The sequence below is a fragment of the Onychomys torridus genome, chromosome 5 (genome assembly GCF_903995425.1).
Source record: "Onychomys torridus chromosome 5, mOncTor1.1, whole genome shotgun sequence".
NCBI lineage: Eukaryota > Metazoa > Chordata > Mammalia > Rodentia > Cricetidae > Onychomys > Onychomys torridus.
Window position 1 is genome coordinate 55,697,519 of NC_050447.1, and position 17,408 is coordinate 55,714,926.

A 17,408-nucleotide genomic window follows, 5' to 3' on the forward strand; every position below is an offset into this window, starting at 1 on the left:
CATGTTAACAAGGTAAACAATCTGTAAGCAAATGTATGGTAAAAGGATGATGACTTTAAAATTGTGACAATACACAAAATATCTTTAACAGAGGTAGGAATGTATAGTGCAATATGCAATATGACAATAATCCTAAATATATATCAATATATTTATATTTGTATCAATATACAAATATTTCAAATAAGAGAAGAAATATATGTACATTATAACAAATATAGTTCTGTATTTATATCAATATACAAATTATCTTAAACAGGAATATAAAAATAGTTTATATTTGTACCAACATATAAGAATCCATAACAGTGCAAATTATCTAAGGTTGCTATTTTATTAAATTGTTTAGTAGTATATATAATGATCTACCATAATATCTTATACCTATCCATTCCATTTCTTCTTTCCCCCCCCTTTTTTTTGAGACACATTTTTCTTTTCTTAAGGAAAATACTGAGTCTAATATTTTTTACACCTCCAACCCTATAACCATCATCCATAACCCTGAGAAATAGGAAACCTTAGGGAGAAGGGGCGTTGATTTCCCTAGAGAGCTGGCCCATCTGGCTCTCTCGGCTCTTCACGGTCCTCTCTCAGCTCCGCCCTGTAGCAGTTACCAAAGCCTCAATGAGGGTAGAAACTTCCAGATCAAAGCTGGAATGGCTACCCACTACAGTATGGGCTTCTGCTACTGCTGCTACTGCTATTCCACACCCAGGCCCCTGAGTGACTCACATTGGTATGGATTTTTGTGTATTGATATAAATTTAAGGTTATTTTTGTTGTAATATACTGTAAGGTATTGTACCTATGTAATTCATTTAAATTGCAATGTGAAGTTCTAGTCCTTGAAAGGTACTATTAGAAACTGTTTAGGCCGGGAGGTGGTGGCGCACACCTGTAATCCCAGCACTCGGGAGGCAGAGCCAGGCGGATCTCTGTGAGTTTGAGGCCAGCCTGGTCTACAAAGTGAGATCCAGGAAAGGCGCAAAGCTATACAGAGAAACCCTGTCTCAAAAAAAAAAAAAACCAAAAAAAGAAAAAAAAGAAAAAAAGAAACTGTTTAGGATAATTAAGATAACAATCAAACTTGTAGTCATGTTAGGTATATTTTCAAGGTCAAACATATATTTTAGATAGAAAGGTAGTCTTCAAACACTTCAGAGCTCTACAGGATTGGCATTTAAGTTGTTTTAATAACAAGACTTTTCATGACATTGAGATAGGTCTGCTCCTGGAAGCATTAATCTACTTCAGAGAAGATAATGGACATTGGAGAAACTCCATATGTTAAACACTGGGCAAAAAACTGCCCTTGCCTTGAAAGCTGACAATATGCTATCCAAATTGGACAAGCAGGATACAAAGGAAGTCAAAGAAAGTTGACTGCCAAACTTTGCCAAGATAAGGTAAGTCATTCCTTCAAAATTCCTGCTTCACAGAAAACTGTTTTTTTTTTTTTCTTTTACTCTTTACTCTTTTGAGGGTCCTACCACCTAGCTCCCAAATAAACCACATGGAGTCTTATTCTTTCTTATGAATGCCCCACCTTAGCTTGGCTTATTTCTAGCCAACTTTTCTTAAATTATCTTGCCTATATTTTGCCTCTGGGCTCTTGTCTTTTTCTGTTTCTGTATATCTTTCTTTACTTCTTACTCCATGGCTTCCTGTATAGTTGGGTGGCTGGCCCCGATGTACTACTCCTTTTCTTGTTCCTCGATGTCGTCTTCCCAGATTTCTCCTCCTATTTATTCCCTCTGCCTTCCAGCTGTGCCTATCCTTTCTCTTGCCTTGCTATTGGCTGTTCAGCTCTTTATTGGACCATCAGGTATTTTAGACAGGCACAGTAACACAGCTTCACAGTTAAACAAATGCAACATAAAATTATGTAACACATCCTTGTATCATTAAACAAATGTTTCACAGCATAAACAAATGTAACACATCTTAAAATAATATTCTACAGTCTGTCAGATATTCTAGGCCTGTAGTCCAAAGATGAATATCCCAACATTGGAGAGGAAACAAGTGACTATCCAGGCAGCCAGCCGTCCTTGTCATTCTATGGTTTTGGAAGTTGTTTACCTTGCACCTCCTGTTTACTTTGGTAATATTTTATCTTTCTCAGGTCACTGATAGGTGTTAGACTTTAGTTATACCATTTTCTTTGTTACCAAATTCAGAAAAGAAGCTTAGAAAAGAGATGTAAAGTTTTTTTAAGGTTGAGAGACATAAACGCTAAAGTTGTTATCTAAGAAAAATTTTTTAAGTTCTAAAAAGACATTTTTAGGATGGTAATACAAGTTATAATGGAAAGTAGAAAACTTTGCTATAAAACTTTAGACTTACCAAGGTAGGATAGCTAATAGAGTATTTTCTCAGAATTTGCCAGATACAAATGGACTGGACATTGTGAATGTAATTCTTTTTTTTTTTTTTTTTTTTTTTTTTTAAGCTGAGGATTGAAGCCAGGGCCTTGTGCTTGCCAGGCAAGCACTCTACCACTGAGCTAAATCCCCAACCCATGAATGTAATTCTTACCTGATAATTGTTCTTATTGTAATTAGTTTTACTGTGTTAGAGTTAAAACCTTTCCTTTTTATTTAGATAAAAAGAGGGAAATGTTGAGGGATATTTGATCAAACTGTGAAACTCTGAGACTGTGTTAATAAAATTAATGTTGGATCAGGGGGCAGAAGCAATGACTAGTTGACAAGAATTAGCCGTAGAGAGTACAGAGGAACCAGGAAGACAGATATAGAGAAGCACAGAATGAAGTAGGGAGGGACTTAGAGATTCACGGGCCTCTTTGTTTTGAGATGGGTGGAGAGGCACACTCTTGCTGGGTCTCTGACCAAGAAGGAAGGCCAGTTGGTTGCTTCTTGAGTTCTCTGACCTACAGGTTTTCACCCCAACATCTGACTCCTGGGTCTTTATTGGTAAATAGAAAAATTTAGATAAAAACAACACAGGGCTTCTCTGTGTAGCCTTGGCTGTCCTGGAACTTTCTCTATAGATTAGACTGGTCTTGAACTCAGAGATCTCCCTGTCTCTGCCTCTAAGTGCTGGGATTAAAGGCGTCCTCTACTACTGCTCTTCCTATTTTAGCCTTCTAAATAGCCATTCATAGCCAGTCTGTGTGTCAGATATAACATCTGTGATTAAAAGGTAAAAACCTTTTGGACTGTATTAACTTAATTAAACAGTGGCTTCCATCAACCGAAAGGCCAAGAATGCCATCAGATAGCCCCTGAGTGTTAGACCTGAAAATTTCCAGGAGAAAGACAGAATCCACCATAGTCTATCCGAAGCAAGCTTTATTTTGGCCAGTCCAGCTTACTGCCATTCCCTAAATTGGGATTCTGGAGAGCAGCCCCTGCTGGCCCCTTGAGGTTCTTTTTATAGGAGAGATAAGGTATGCACAGGGGCAAGGGAGTTGGCTGTTATACACTGTCAGAAAGATACAGAAGGGAAAGAAGAAGGGTAAGTGAGTGTGAATGGGGTCGCAAGTTTATTGTTAGTTGAAAAACATGTTTTGCAGTTTACGTCAGATCTAAGAAACAGGAACTTATTCTTAATTATAAATAGAAATTTTAACTTGCAAGGACTTAACAACACAGGACAAACGAGAAGTTATTCTTTAACTATTGCAAGGATTAAACACAGGACACTCAGGAACATATTCTGTAACTACAAACAGAAACCTTAACCTGCATAGGACAAACAAGAAGGTACCTGTTAAAACCAAATAGGCCAAACAAAACAAAACAAACAAACAAACAAACAAAAACAAAAACAAACAGACCTAGATCTATCAACAGGCAGATTCATTAGCTGAAATAGTTCTACAATATGATAGGGTACTTGATCTGCTCTATGTAGAACAATGGGGTATCATATGGTTTTAAGAGAAAATTGTTGTTTCTATACAAATCACACAGGAATCATTAGAGATAATCTGACTGTACTCAAAGAAATGTTGCAAAATAAGGGAAACCTAAGATGAAATAAATGACTGGTAGTAACTGATGTTGTGTCCATGTCACAAGACCCCCAAGCAAGACCACCACACAGCTGATATCTGATGCAAACACACAGGGGTTTATTAATAACAAAGCAAGCCTGGGCTTAGTCCATTCCAAACACTCGACACGGGGTGGAGGAGGACAGCCCGAGAACTCATTTCAAGGGGTTTATATGGGAAAGGTTTACATGCAGAGGGTTACATATCTTGGGATTGGACGAGGGGGCTAGGGGTGAGGTAGTTCTTTGACGTTACTGGCTGAACTATAAGCATGAAATTACTAGTGGCTGACAGGATGCAGGGTATCTACAGAAACATACATTTTTTTACTCCCTATGTCCTGGTTTGCTGAACCTAGAATATATACACTCAGATTTATTGTTCCAGTCCTATTTTTCCAGAAGTTCAATTTCTGGTTAGTTGAGTCCATTACTTCCCATATCCTGTTTTGCCAAGTCCAAGATATATAGATTTATTGTTCCAGCCTTATCTTCCCATGAGTTCAACTTCTGGTCAGTTCTAAAACTGCTGCTCAGCAAATACCTGTTGGGGATTGGGGGGAAGGGAGTGTCTCTGAAGATGGCTACTGATTTTTCCCTTTCCATGTCAGCCATCACCGGACCTCTGACCCTTTGTTTCTGCTAAATACTGTTGGCCCTTGCACCATTAATATCTTAATTAGAAGCATAAATTTCTACCTAGGTGCCAGTAAGTTGATAGTTATTAGATCCAGGTGCCCACTACAGAGTCAAGGATTTAGTGAAACTCTAGTAGAGTCATTATCTCTAGGATAAACATTAGAATGAAATAGTTGTTTTCGATGTATCTTGGGTAAACTTCAAAAGAACAGTTGTTTTCTAGAAGTACTTTGTGAAGAAATCATTGTGGAAAACAGTGCTTGTCTTCTGTTATCTATGGAGTTGTTTTTTTTCTGAAGGAGCTTTACAGCCTTTGCATGACTTTGGTCACAAGACTATCCTGGCACACCTGGAGTGTCTCCAATTATTGGGAACTGCAAACAGTACACAATAAAGACTAAAGTTTCCTGTTACCGGTTGCCAAGTTCACACATACCTCCTGTCAGCGCTAGCAACTTTTATTATAGCATGGTATTATAAGGAATGTTTTTGCGAATAAAGGCAAAAAAAAAAAAGAATCCTGTTATATTAACTATCAACTTATCGACAAATGTTGAATGATAAGTGATAATTGGAGGATTAGTCTTTATACTCTTAGCAAAATCTCCTGTTATCTCCGGTCATCTCTCTCTTTCATTCTTTCCTGCCTAATCCATATAATCCCTTCCAAAAATGGCCACCTTTGGTAAGGTGTGAAAAACAGGTCTGAGATCTCAAGAAAGTTACCACACAAAGTATTTCAGCAAGGCAAAAAGTTTTATTTCTGTAGAAGTGTGTGTAGCTGCATTTAAGAAAGGAAGCATACCCAGTGAGTAAGTGTCCACTGAGTTTTTATTCCTAATACTAAATGGCTTTACATTCTTGTGAGCCTGGTTAATTTAAAGCCACTCAGTTAATAAGAAGAATGAAGCTTTGAGCACAGAGTGTACCCTTGAGCACATGTTTTGATTTCAAGAAGTGCTGACGCTGGAAAAATCGGATTTTCTGCCAAGTTGCTTATTAAAACTTTTTAAAAACAGTTTGTCAGCTGGGTATAGTGGTACATGGTTTCCAGCACTCAGGGGACACGACAGGTGGGTCTCTATGGGTTAGATGCCAGTCTATATAGGAAGTTCTATGTAAGGCAGGGTCACATACAATGAGACTATCAACAAACAAAAAATGGAGTTTGTTTTACTTAACCCTCTTTGATAGAAAAGATGGTACAGGGACCAGAACGATGGCTCAGTGTTTAATAACACTTGCTGATCTTACAGAGGACCTGGGTTTGGTTCCCCCACCCACTTTCAGCAGCTCATGATCTAATACCCTCTTTTGGCCTCCAATGAAATAAATAAAAAGAGAAAAGACAGTACATTTTGTTTACATTTCCTACATAAGGATGCTATATATTATACATTTTGATTACAATTCTATATATTATATTTATTATTATATGTTTTAAAGATTTTTTAAATTTTATGTGTATGAGTATGTGCCTACATGTGTTTATGTACACTTTATGTATGCAGGTACCTAACGAGGCCAGAAGATGGCATTGTATCCCTTGGAATGGGAGTTATAGAGCATTGTGAGCCATCATGTGGGTAATGGAAACTGAATCTGCTCCTCTGCAAGAACAGCAAGTGCTTGTAAGTGCTGAGCCACCTCCTCAACATAGATTATAAATCCCCCCCTCCTCCCGAAAACAGGGTTTCTCTGTGTAGTTTTGGTGCCTGTCCTGGATCTCGCTTTGTAGACCAAGCCTTAAACTCACAGAGATCTGCCTGGCTCTGCCTCCTGAGTGCTTGGACTAAAGGTGTGTGCTACCACCACCCAGCTATATTATAAATTTTAAAGTTTGCCAGTTGAGTCAAGGGTAGTTGGCTTATAACTATAATGTCAACACTTGGAAGGCTGAGGCAGGAAAATTGCTTGTTTGAAGCTAGCCTGGTCTGATAAAAAGTTTGCACTACAATATGAGGCCTCCTCTCAAAACAAAAACATCAAATAAACCAAAATTGAGGTACAATGTATATACAGTAACTTGAGAGTGTTATGCTTTTTTTACTCCTATGAACACAGTCTTGCTATGCAGCCCAGGCTATGCTGGAACTCATAATCCTACTGGGAATTAAGTGCTGGGAATGTGGGCTGTTACCATCACTCCCGTGCCACTACTCCTGGATCTATGTATTTTTTTAAAAAGTTTTCTAGAATAAAATGTTTTATTCTACTTTTAAATCTCCTTTTCCATGATCAACCTCACTGAACTATCCTTTGGTTTTAAATCTGAAAAATGATGTTTGTTTGAAAGTCTTGGTGGCACACAAAGCCAAATTGTACTATATACTAAAATCCTATCTTAAAAAGTATTGTTTTATTTAAGTGTATTTCCTCTGACTAAAAAGAACATACCCTACCTTTAAGACCCAGTTACTTCCAGTGTGTGTGTATGTGTGTGTGGTGTGCACATTTGTCTGTGTGCTGAGATGTATGAGCCCCAGGCTAACAGAGTCCAAAGGATAACATCTGTCATCCTCCTTTATTCCTATCTACATTATTCCGTTTAGCCAGGGTCTTTCTCTGAACCTGTAGCTCACGAGTTTTTCATTCAGGCTGGTAGCTAGCCAACATCAGAAATCTTATTGGCTCTTCCCCTCACAGAAAATACTCAGGTACTTATTTGCTTTAGAATACCACAGGCCCTTTGGGGACATTCCTTATTTTATTTTTTCACGTTTAATTATTTATGCGGCAAGTTGTCCTTACTGACTCACTTGTGCTATCCAAGTGTGTACCTCAATGCTTTACATATAGGCAGTCAATAAATGTTTACTATCAATGTGACTATTAGCATCTGTAGTTGTACTTCATAATTTCTATAGTTCATTTACAGGATCTTATTTTAATCCCTGTTGCAATCCTGTAAACTAATAGTCACTTCCGTTCTAGTATTTATTTTCTATGGATGAGGGAGACAAGATATTTAGTGTCAGTAAAACTAAGCTACAATTAATTTTCTAACTTCGGGTCACTGGTCCTTGATACTGTATGTATGGATCCCTGCACTGGAACTTGCAGCCGGCTTTGCGAGGCACTTCCGGAACCCAGAGAAAACGATGCTCAGGTCTCCCTAGGACTTTGTACCGAAGACTACATCTCCCATAGGGCCACGGAGCAAAACCTCCGGCGATTGGTTGCGACCAACAGCCTATACGCAACGTCGAGGAGCTGGTAAGGACCAATCAATCACATGCCGCGGCGGGGGCGGGCCCTCCCGCGGGAAGCTAGATTGAGCCGAGAGCTAACGGAGCTGTAGCTGAGTTCGGTGGCAGCGTGTGGTCCTTTCCACGTCGTCCTTTCCGTAAGTGGTTCGCTGAGGCCGCGCGTGGGTGAGCTCTGCGAGCTCTGCGCTTGAGAGTTCGGTAAGAAGCGCGTGCCCGCGGCGCGCACCCAGAGGCCCCGCGTGTCGGCTCTGGAGCTTCAGGCTCCTGGAGGTCGTCGGTCCGGTCGTCAGGGCAGTAAGCGCTGGCTGGCGCCGCCCGCGGTGGAATTCTTTGGAGATCACGCCTTGTCAGCTTGAGGAGGAAGCTCGGCGGCGTGTCGCCTGCGTTGTCGCAACCCGGTCACGCCTCCACCCAGGTCGAGCGGTTCTGTCGGTGCCTCAGCTCCTCAGGTGCTTCTCCCCAGAGACGCAGCCCAGAGCCTTGGGGGGCCGCGGTCCTTGCTGGATCCCTTTCTCCGTCTACAAGTGCTCGGTTCCGGAACGGCGTGCATTGCCTTTAGCGCTGCAGGTTCCTGTGGGAAGTTCTGTATGATGTAACGCTCGTATTCAGTAAATATTTACCGAACGCTGTCTGCCCCAGAAAAGTTAAGATGCTAGGAGGCTGGTAAGGCAGCCTAGGCAGTTGAACCACGTGGTTCTTTAGTTTCTTTTTCTGCTCTTGACTTCTGCAGACTCTAGCGATAGCTTGACCGTGGGCTGACCGAACTCCCCCAGGAGTAGGGATAGGAGGTGGAATAGTAATCGCAAATGATTCTGATGTTGGTGGCACCGGCTTCCACAATGAGGAAAGACACAAAGGGAATATAATTTTAGTTCTGTGTGTCTTAAAAATTTGGGCAAACATTCCTATAACACATGGGAGGTGTGTGGTAAGACGTGGAAACAGTGATACGGACGTTGGAGTTGCGCTTGCCCAGCAAGCAGGAAGCCTGGTTTAATATTCCCTAGTTTAGCATAAAACTGGGCGTGGAAGTAGGATCTGAAGCTTAAGGCTGTTCTCTGCTACATAATGAGTGAGTTCAAGTTCAGCCCGGGTTACATGAGCTCCTGATTATTTTAAGACAGCAGTGACTATGGTATGGCATAGTGTGTAGTCCCGGGAGGAGGGTGAATATCTGACAAATGGGGCTGGTAGAATTGTTCTTGAAACTAGAGGGATGGTGCTTAACAGCGCACCTGTTGCTATAAAACAAGATCTCTTTTTCATAGAGATATGGCGTAATAACTTGAATAACATCTTTCAGGGCTTCAGGCTTCCTCCTTCCTATTTTAAAAAAAGAAGAGTAATTTCTTCTTTTGAATATAGTTAGTTATGGCTGTCAGCAGAAAGCCTCTGAAAATTTAGGATAGATTGAACAGTGAATGATCTCTTTGCAGAAAATGAAAGAAAATGGTAGAATACTTGCACCTGCCCGTCCCCGCCTTCACTTTCATTCAGAGTTGAACACGAAGTTCTAGGCCCCTTACCTCTATACCTGTGGCTTAGAAATGACGTTAGATATATTTCTACTTCTCTCAGTATGTGTTGGTATTACAACCACCATCCTAAAAACCCATAGTCACTGGCGTCCACCTTTTGTTGTTGTTTCTCTCTGCTTTATTTCCTATCTTACTGTCAGGTCTTAAGCTGTTTTTAAGGAAGACCTAAGATTCTTGAATTTTAAAGATTGAGCCAGAAAGCTGGATGTGTCCTGAGCTGTGGCTGTGCCCAGTGGTGGAATGCTTGCCCTTGCAAGTATCAAGCCCAAGAGTGAATCCTTCCAGCTGGTGGGCAGGGATTGAGATTAACCCCAGTCCCTGATTATGTCCCTTGAGGGAAGGAGACTTGTGGGCCAGCAGGAATTTTGGGTGAGAAAGTTTCAACTACAGCTTCTAGTGATTTCTTGGTTTCATCCTTGCATGTTTTTAGGAACTTAGCTAGTGAATGATTAATGGAAGAATGAATAAATGAGCCAGTGAATTGATAGCAGCCCAGTTCTCTTCTGGCTTTTAAAAATTAGTGGGAGAAAAAAAAAATATTTCAGAAATGAGATATGTACACAGATGCCTACAAAGTAGCAAATCAGTTCAAACTAGAGATTAGAGGCCCCAAATGAAAGAAGTATCTTGCACAGACTTGTGGGGCAGATCACTAAAGCAGCTGATGTGGGAAACTGCTGAGAGAGCATTGAAGTTGTTTGCTTATAGTGCAGAAAAGTATTTTTTTATCCTACTCCAGAAGGGAAGGCCTACTGCAGACCCACATTAGGTTGTTCTTTCTCCAGAGCTTGCCACTTAAATTCACATATTAGAAAAGGATTGTCTCCTGTCTTCATCTTATCCTTTAAATTGCTTGCTTTTCACTTGTTGGCAGTGCTGGGGATGCTGGAGATCTGCTGTAATGTGTTGTACATTTGCACACATACATCCAAGTGATTTACCCTGAGCTATATCCTCAGTCTTTTAGAATAGTTCTCAGGTGCCACCTGAGTTATGTACCTTTCAGCATCTGATAGATGCTGTAACCAGTTAGTCCTACATTTATTTATCCTTTTGAGTGTTTGCTGTGAATACAAATGAGAATGGTTAAAAAAATGTTCAAGACAGAAAAAGGAAAAAAAAAAAAAAAGGCTAATTCACCAGGTCAGTTCTTGGGACCTTTTTTATACAGCAGTTATTTACAGGTATACAGATATTAAATACAAAACAATTTCTGATCATCTCCTGGGGGTTATTATGAAACTATGTATTCTTTTATTTACCCTGAAAGATGTGTCAAAGAATCTGTCCTACTTAGAATCAGAGTAGTTATCACTTCTCTACTTTTTGGCTAAGATCAAGTATAGAATCAGCCTAGTCAGTTATAAAATATATTGCATATTCTAGACCTAATGAACTGAACACAGAGACTTTTTTTTGGAGGGGGGGGCGTTCTTTACAGAAAAGTAAAATTTCATTGAATGCCCACTATGTTAAGGGAAAGGATAATCATCAAGAGGATTTAATTTTTAAATTTTACTTATGTCTTTATATTTGTGTGTATTGAAGGGGCTGTTGTTCAAGTTTGCTGGTTTGCACTTGTTGGTCGAGGTCTTAGATCTGTTCTTTCCTCCCACCATGGGCATTGAATTCAGGTCATCAGGTTTACACAGTAAGTGCTTTTGCCTACTGAGCCTTCTCCCTGGCCCACGGGGATTTACTTTTAAGAGAAGGTTCTGATGGCAATTAGAAATGCTCCACTGTAATGGTAATTAGACCTAGTAAAAGATAACAGCCTACTAGAAAAATCAGTAGGCGCCTAGACTAAGGCTTCTGGAGGAAAACCTCTTAGGTTCTCTAAGTGATAAATTAATTACACATTGTTCTTTAAGGATGATAAGCATATGGCTGATGCAGAATTGGATTTTGTTGTTGTTTGTTTTGTGAAAGGATCTCATATAGTCAAGGCTGACCTCTGAGCTCACTATGTAGACAAGAATAGCCTTGAAGTCTTGATCTTTTTGCTTCTGAGAGTATTGGGATTACAGGAGTGTACCATCATCACACCTGACTAGCAGTAGATTTTTAAATACCTAAGTTGGAGAGTTTTGTCTTCAGTTCCCACCCATTTATTATGTGTGCTTTTTATCTATTTGTATTTGCTACTCATTATTCTCTTGCTTCTGTAGACTCTTTCATATGTATCCATATATTTATGTATTTCCTTGTAGATCTCAGAATTTATATGTGGGTTTGGCTGTTTATGGTATATAGTGAACTGTTGCAAAGACGGAAATTTACATAAATATGATAGTTAATTTTTTTTCATTCACTCTTCCACTCTTAAGAACCAGCTATATTGCCTTAGTATATTGGTTATTGACATGAGGTATTCCCTGGGGAGTTCATACCACATTTTCTATAGGATGAAATTTCTTGAGTTTGCCTCCACTTGTCCCTTCTGCCATATCCTCTGCATTCTCATATGGACCAATGTGTTACTTTCTTTTTGGAAAATATTTCTGAGAGTGAAATTGCTAGTTTTCTGCATGGTTAATTTAACTGAGCCCTGTGAAGCTACTTTCCAGAGTGGTTCTTGTTGTCTACATTCCACGCAAGGAGGCTACTCTACAGAGTGGCTCTAGGTGTCTGCATTCCAGCCAGCAAACATGAAGGTTCAGGCGGTCTTTGGCATTATCTACTATTTTGAGTCCATGTCTACTGGGAATAATAGCTATCATCATGTTTTAATTCTTTGATAGCTAATGAATTTAATAATTTCTTAATTTATTGTCTTGTTCTCTCTCTCTCTCTCTCTCTCTCTCTCTCTCTCTCTCTCTCTCTCTCTAAGACAAGTCTGGTAGTATAGCTGGCACCAAACTTGCTGTGTAGCCAAGTACAACCTGATCCTCCAGCCTCCAGTATTTAAGCACTAGGATTATAGGTTTGCCTCACCCAGGCCTAGCATTTCTTTCCCTTTGCTATATTTGTCTTTTTCTTGTTCTTTTGGGTTCTTAGTATTATACTTTTTTTTTTAAATATGGAAGCTCTAGATGTAAATCCCTTTTAGTTTTAGACATAGCAGAATCTTTTCCTAATCTCTCATCTGTGCTTTTATTTTAGTTTTTTATGGGATCAAACATCTGAAAAATTACAGGGCATGGTTGCACACATCTTTAATTCCAGCATTTAGGATTAAAACTACATAGTGAAACCTTATCTTAAAACCAAAATCCAAACACAAAAAACAAAAACAAACTAAAAAATGACAGATACTGAGCTGGTAGTATATTTTATTATATTGTTAGTCCTTAGTTTCACTGGTTCCAATACACACACACACACACACACACACACACACACACACACACACACTTTCCTTCTCTCCCATCCATCCAAGTTGGATCTTTGGGACTTAAGTTCCTTTATGTTAAGTCATCTAAGTTTTCCATATAAATTTTAGAACAAATGTAGAAAGTTAACAAAACAAAAACATACCCAAAAGCCCCATATTTTGTTTAGTTTTTTAAAAACATGGCCATGTGGTCTCATGCTTATCTGGTGACTCTACAAACAAGATCTCAGAATTTGTATGTATGAGGACTGAATTATTTTATGGTAGTGTAATGTCTTAAGACTGGAAACGAAGTTTATATTTCTAGATTGAAATGTGAGTACAGTAGGGACCCCACTAAGAAGTACTTCCTACCACATCCCTCCCCCCATGACAGAGTTTTTCTGCTAACTCAGAGATTCGATTGCCTCTGCCTCTGACTGCTAAGACCAAAGATGTGTGCCTCTATGCCTAGCTTCTAGTATTTTTGTGAAAATGGAGGGATGGAGGCACTCTCCACAGTTAAATTTACTAAGCTCAGTGGCTCAGTCGTCCTGAGAAAGACATGTAAATAATAGAATGACGATTGACTGTTTGCCTGTGGCTGTGTCCCACCCGGTCCACAGCTGCTCAGACCCAAGTAAACACAACAGAGGCTTATATTAATTAAAATGGCTCGGCCATTACCTTAGGCTAACTACTGACTAGCTCTTACACTGAAACTCAGCCCACTTCTGTTAATCTATATGTTGCCATGTGTTCCATGGCTTTACCTGTGTGCCATTACATGCTGCTCTCTGGACGGCAGGCTGGCATATCTCACTCAACCTTCTTCTTCCCAGAATTCTCCTTATCTGCTTATCCCGCCTATACTTCCTGCCTGGCTACTGGCCAATCAGTGTTTTATTTATCAACCAATCAGAGCAACACATTCACAGCACACAGAGCATCCCACACATTTGTCTGATGTCAAAAGCCATGTCTCATTATCTGTGGGAAAGATTGTACTTTTTTTCCCTAGGAAGTTTGGGTATCATTCTTAGAGAAATTCCACATGGGTGATCTTTCTCCCAGTGTCACATCCTGTGCTCAGATACTCTTATTCCAGGGTAGACTACAGCATTATCAGTCGGACACATTATAGATTAAGGTATTTGGCACTCCTTTTTCTCATTAGAAGTATGTTTTAATTGTTCCCATGGACTATTGTCTTCTTTAAATGAGATTGGCTCATGGGAAGTGTTTTATCACCTGTAAGTTCAGTAAATACAGCCAGATGTTGTGGCACCTGTGTCATCCTAGCATTTGGGAGATAGAGGCAGCAGGTCAATATTTGAGGTAGCTACATAGTGAGTGCAATGTCAGTCTGGACTGCATGAAACCTTTGTTTTTGTCTCTAAAAACAAAACAAGTTCATTAACTACACTTAGCTAGTTTGGGTTTTTCTTGCAGGCTATGGGAGTGACCTGAAGAGGACTAAGATGGAGCTCACTAGTGGAGAGTACACTCAGTATACTTAGTATAGGGATTTATTTTAGAGGTCACATGGGGAGTGCTCGTGATCTGAATAGGCAGGTGGTTGTTTGCAGGGAGAAGAGGCGTGAGATGATATTGAGATTTGGAGTTTATATTTCTGAGGACATTGTCATTCACAGAAGTAGGAAAGTGAGACAAGACAGCAAGATTGGTTTTGAAAATTAGATTCAGAGGCAGTTGGGTATTCTGGGAGAAGATGTCAGGTGCATAGTTTCAAACCTGGGCCTTAGATTGGTGTCTTCAGTAACTAGTAGGTCATTGTTTACTGTAGAGAGTAATCTTTGAAGAGTGGCAGAAGGGGAAACTGTATCAGGAAGATGAGGAATCTGCATGTTGGAGATGAGAAGGGGTAGATTGGGGGCCGTGGGAAGTATTGAGGTATCACTGATCATGTACTCTGTTGCTGCTCTGTTATTACTGTTGCTGTGATAAAATACTGTGATGAAGGCAACTTCCAGAAGGAAGGGTTATGATGAGTCCATCATGGTGGGGAGGTGTGGCAGCAAGTGTCAGGCATGGCTGCAGGAGCTGGAAGATCACATTTCACATTTGAACCACAAGCAGGATGCAGAGAAAGCGGAATGCTGCTATATACTCTCAAAGTCCATCCCCAGGGACCTACTAACTGCAGCAAGGCAGCAGCTCCTAAACCTCCCCAAACAGCACCACCAACTGGGACCAAGGTTCAAATGCTGGAGGTTTTTAGGGACATTGTACATTCAAATCATCACAGGCACAGAGTCAAGGAAAGCGCCCGGCTGCAGGAGGAGGTGGAGGTGCTTCCACCGGAGGACATTTGCACAGGACTAGATTCATCACTTGTAGAGTGAAAAGGATGAGAAGGACTTGGGGCCAAAGTAGATCGGAGGTAGAGTCAGCAGATGCTGGAGGTCCTGAAAAGATGAGCCCCAAAGGCTTGATGTGAGTTCTTTCCAGTCAGCTCCTTTGCGACCTTCCACTAGTTCTTAGAAACTAGACAGTAAGGTTGGGAAGGGCTGGAATTGAGACCTTTTCTGGGAGCATTCGAGAGGTGAGGAGCTTGAGCGTGTTAGGAGGGTGTTATTTCGTAGACAGAGCAGAGGTGAGTGAGGGAAACCCTGCGGTGTGACTGTTTTGATTCTGGCGGTAGGTGGATGGGTGATGGTGGAAGTGTCAGTGTTTGCAGCTGTGTAAGCCGGACAGAACTCACAGAGTTCTGAGGACTTCTGCAGCCTGGCCTAGGTTTATGCCCTTTACCCATTGTTGACGGGTTCTCTGAACTCTGAAACAGAAGTAGCTCAGCCTATGCCACCATCGATTGGGGTTCATCCGTATTTTGTGTTGTGTAAAATGTTTCATTGTATGAGAAATGACAGTAACAGCTGGGCAGTGGTGGTGCACACCTTTAATCCCAGCACTCGGGAGGCAGAGGCAGGCGAATCTCTGAGTTCGAGGCCAGCCTAGTCTACAGGATAAGGTCCAGGACAGCCAGGCCTACAGAGAGAAATGCTGTCTCGAAAAAAAAAAAAAAAAACGGGGGGAAGAAAAAGGAAAATGACATTAATAGCACTTTCAGCAGCAGTTTTCTAACACTGTAGTTACATAAGTTCATAATTTCTACTTATTCTGTATTGTGAGTTAGGAATTATTCTGAATTTCCCCTCCATGTTCTTTCTCTCTCCTCATCCTTCCCTCCCTTCTCCTTACCTTTTCCCCCCTTTGTGGTGCTGGGGCAGACTTGGTGATCATACACATGATGTACCTCTTTCCTACACCCCCACATAGCTTCCTCTTTCATTCTTTGAAGTCAGTGTTTACTTTCTTTAAAGGAGAGATGAAGAAAACCCTGCAGGATGAGATCGAAGCCATTCTTAGGAAGAGGATTATGGTGCTGGATGGTGGAATGGGGACCATGATCCAGCGGTACAAACTAAGTGAAGAAAGTTTCCGAGGTCAAGAGTTTAAAGATCACACCAGGCCACTGAAAGGCAACAATGACATCTTAAGTATAACCCAACCTCATGTTATTTGCCAGATTCATAAGGTGAGTTATTTCTAGGCTCTTAAACGTCTATTCGGGCTATTTCATGTATCAAGCTCTAGAGAATATGGAAAAGGGATGTGATTTATTAAAAAGGAGGTATTCCACACCAAATAAAAGTTACATACTATGTTGGTTGGGCTCTTGGGATAAGCAGATGACAAAAGTAGGTTGGTTTTTGTTGTTGTTTTTGGTTTGTTTGTTTGTTTTGGCCTTTGTAGCATTTAAACTTTAGTTGAAAAACCATACATCCTGGAACAAACTAGGAGTTTCATATTTGTCTATTAATACCCTGTGAAGAGATACTAAACGATGGTGTCTTAGTTTGTGCTGCTATAAAAATTCTCAGATTGAGTTTCTCAAACAATGACATTTCTATTTATTTATTTGGTTTTATATGTGTGAATGCTTTGACTGCATGCATGCATGCATGTATGTATGTATGTATGTATGTATGTATGTATGTAAGTATGTATGTGTATTATGTGCATGAGGTGTGTGCCTGGTGCCCAGGGAAGCCAGAAGTAGGTGTCAGACCCTGTAGAACTGCCTCCAGGAGTTTCAGGTGGTTGTGAACTGCCATGTGGGTATTGGTAGTCAAACTTGGATCTCCTGGAAAAGCACCCGGTGCTCTTAACTGTTGGGCCATTTCTCCAGCCCCAGCATTTATAGTTTGTAACAGTAGGAAGTGCATCATTGAGATGCCATTAGATCTGTTGTCTGCTGAGGGCCCTCTTTGCTTACCGTGTGCCTTTCTTCCTATCGTATCCTCACATGGTGGAGTGCAGCAGGGGAAAGCAGATTTGTTCGTCTGGTAGGGTATGCTAAGGTCTGAGTCTCATGTCTTTCTTTCCCTCCCTGTCAAGATTCCTATGGCATCAGGAGGTGCCCTCAGGGTTATTTTCAGTCTCTCTCTGTCTGTCTCTCTGTCTCTGTCTCTGTCTCTCTCTGTGTGTTAAAATATACATGTAAATATATATCTCTCCATCCATCCATCCATCCATCCATCCATCCATCCATCCATCTATCCATCTATCTAAAATTGCACATATGGTGTTTTGCCTGCATGAATGTCTGTACTGTATGCATACCTGGTGCCTGTGGAGGCTGTTAGAGGGTGGTCTGATCCT

General features: G+C 40.6%; 1 protein-coding gene across 2 annotated transcripts in view; it reads left to right on the forward strand.

The window, feature by feature from the left end:
* Window positions 1-7,936: 7,936 nt before the first annotated feature.
* Mtr (5-methyltetrahydrofolate-homocysteine methyltransferase) overlaps window positions 7,937-17,408 on the forward strand; it is an 85,902-nt gene continuing 76,430 nt past the window's right edge. Inside the window, exons 1-2 of one of the 2 annotated variants that reach the window (XM_036187957.1) lie at window positions 7,937-8,320; window positions 16,067-16,281. In XM_036187957.1, the coding sequence (XP_036043850.1) occupies window positions 16,072-16,281 (210 nt within the window). In that variant the 5' untranslated portion in view covers window positions 7,937-8,320; window positions 16,067-16,071. The remainder of the gene's footprint in view (window positions 8,321-16,066; window positions 16,282-17,408) is intronic. The other variant, XM_036187959.1, reaches the window with a different exon arrangement.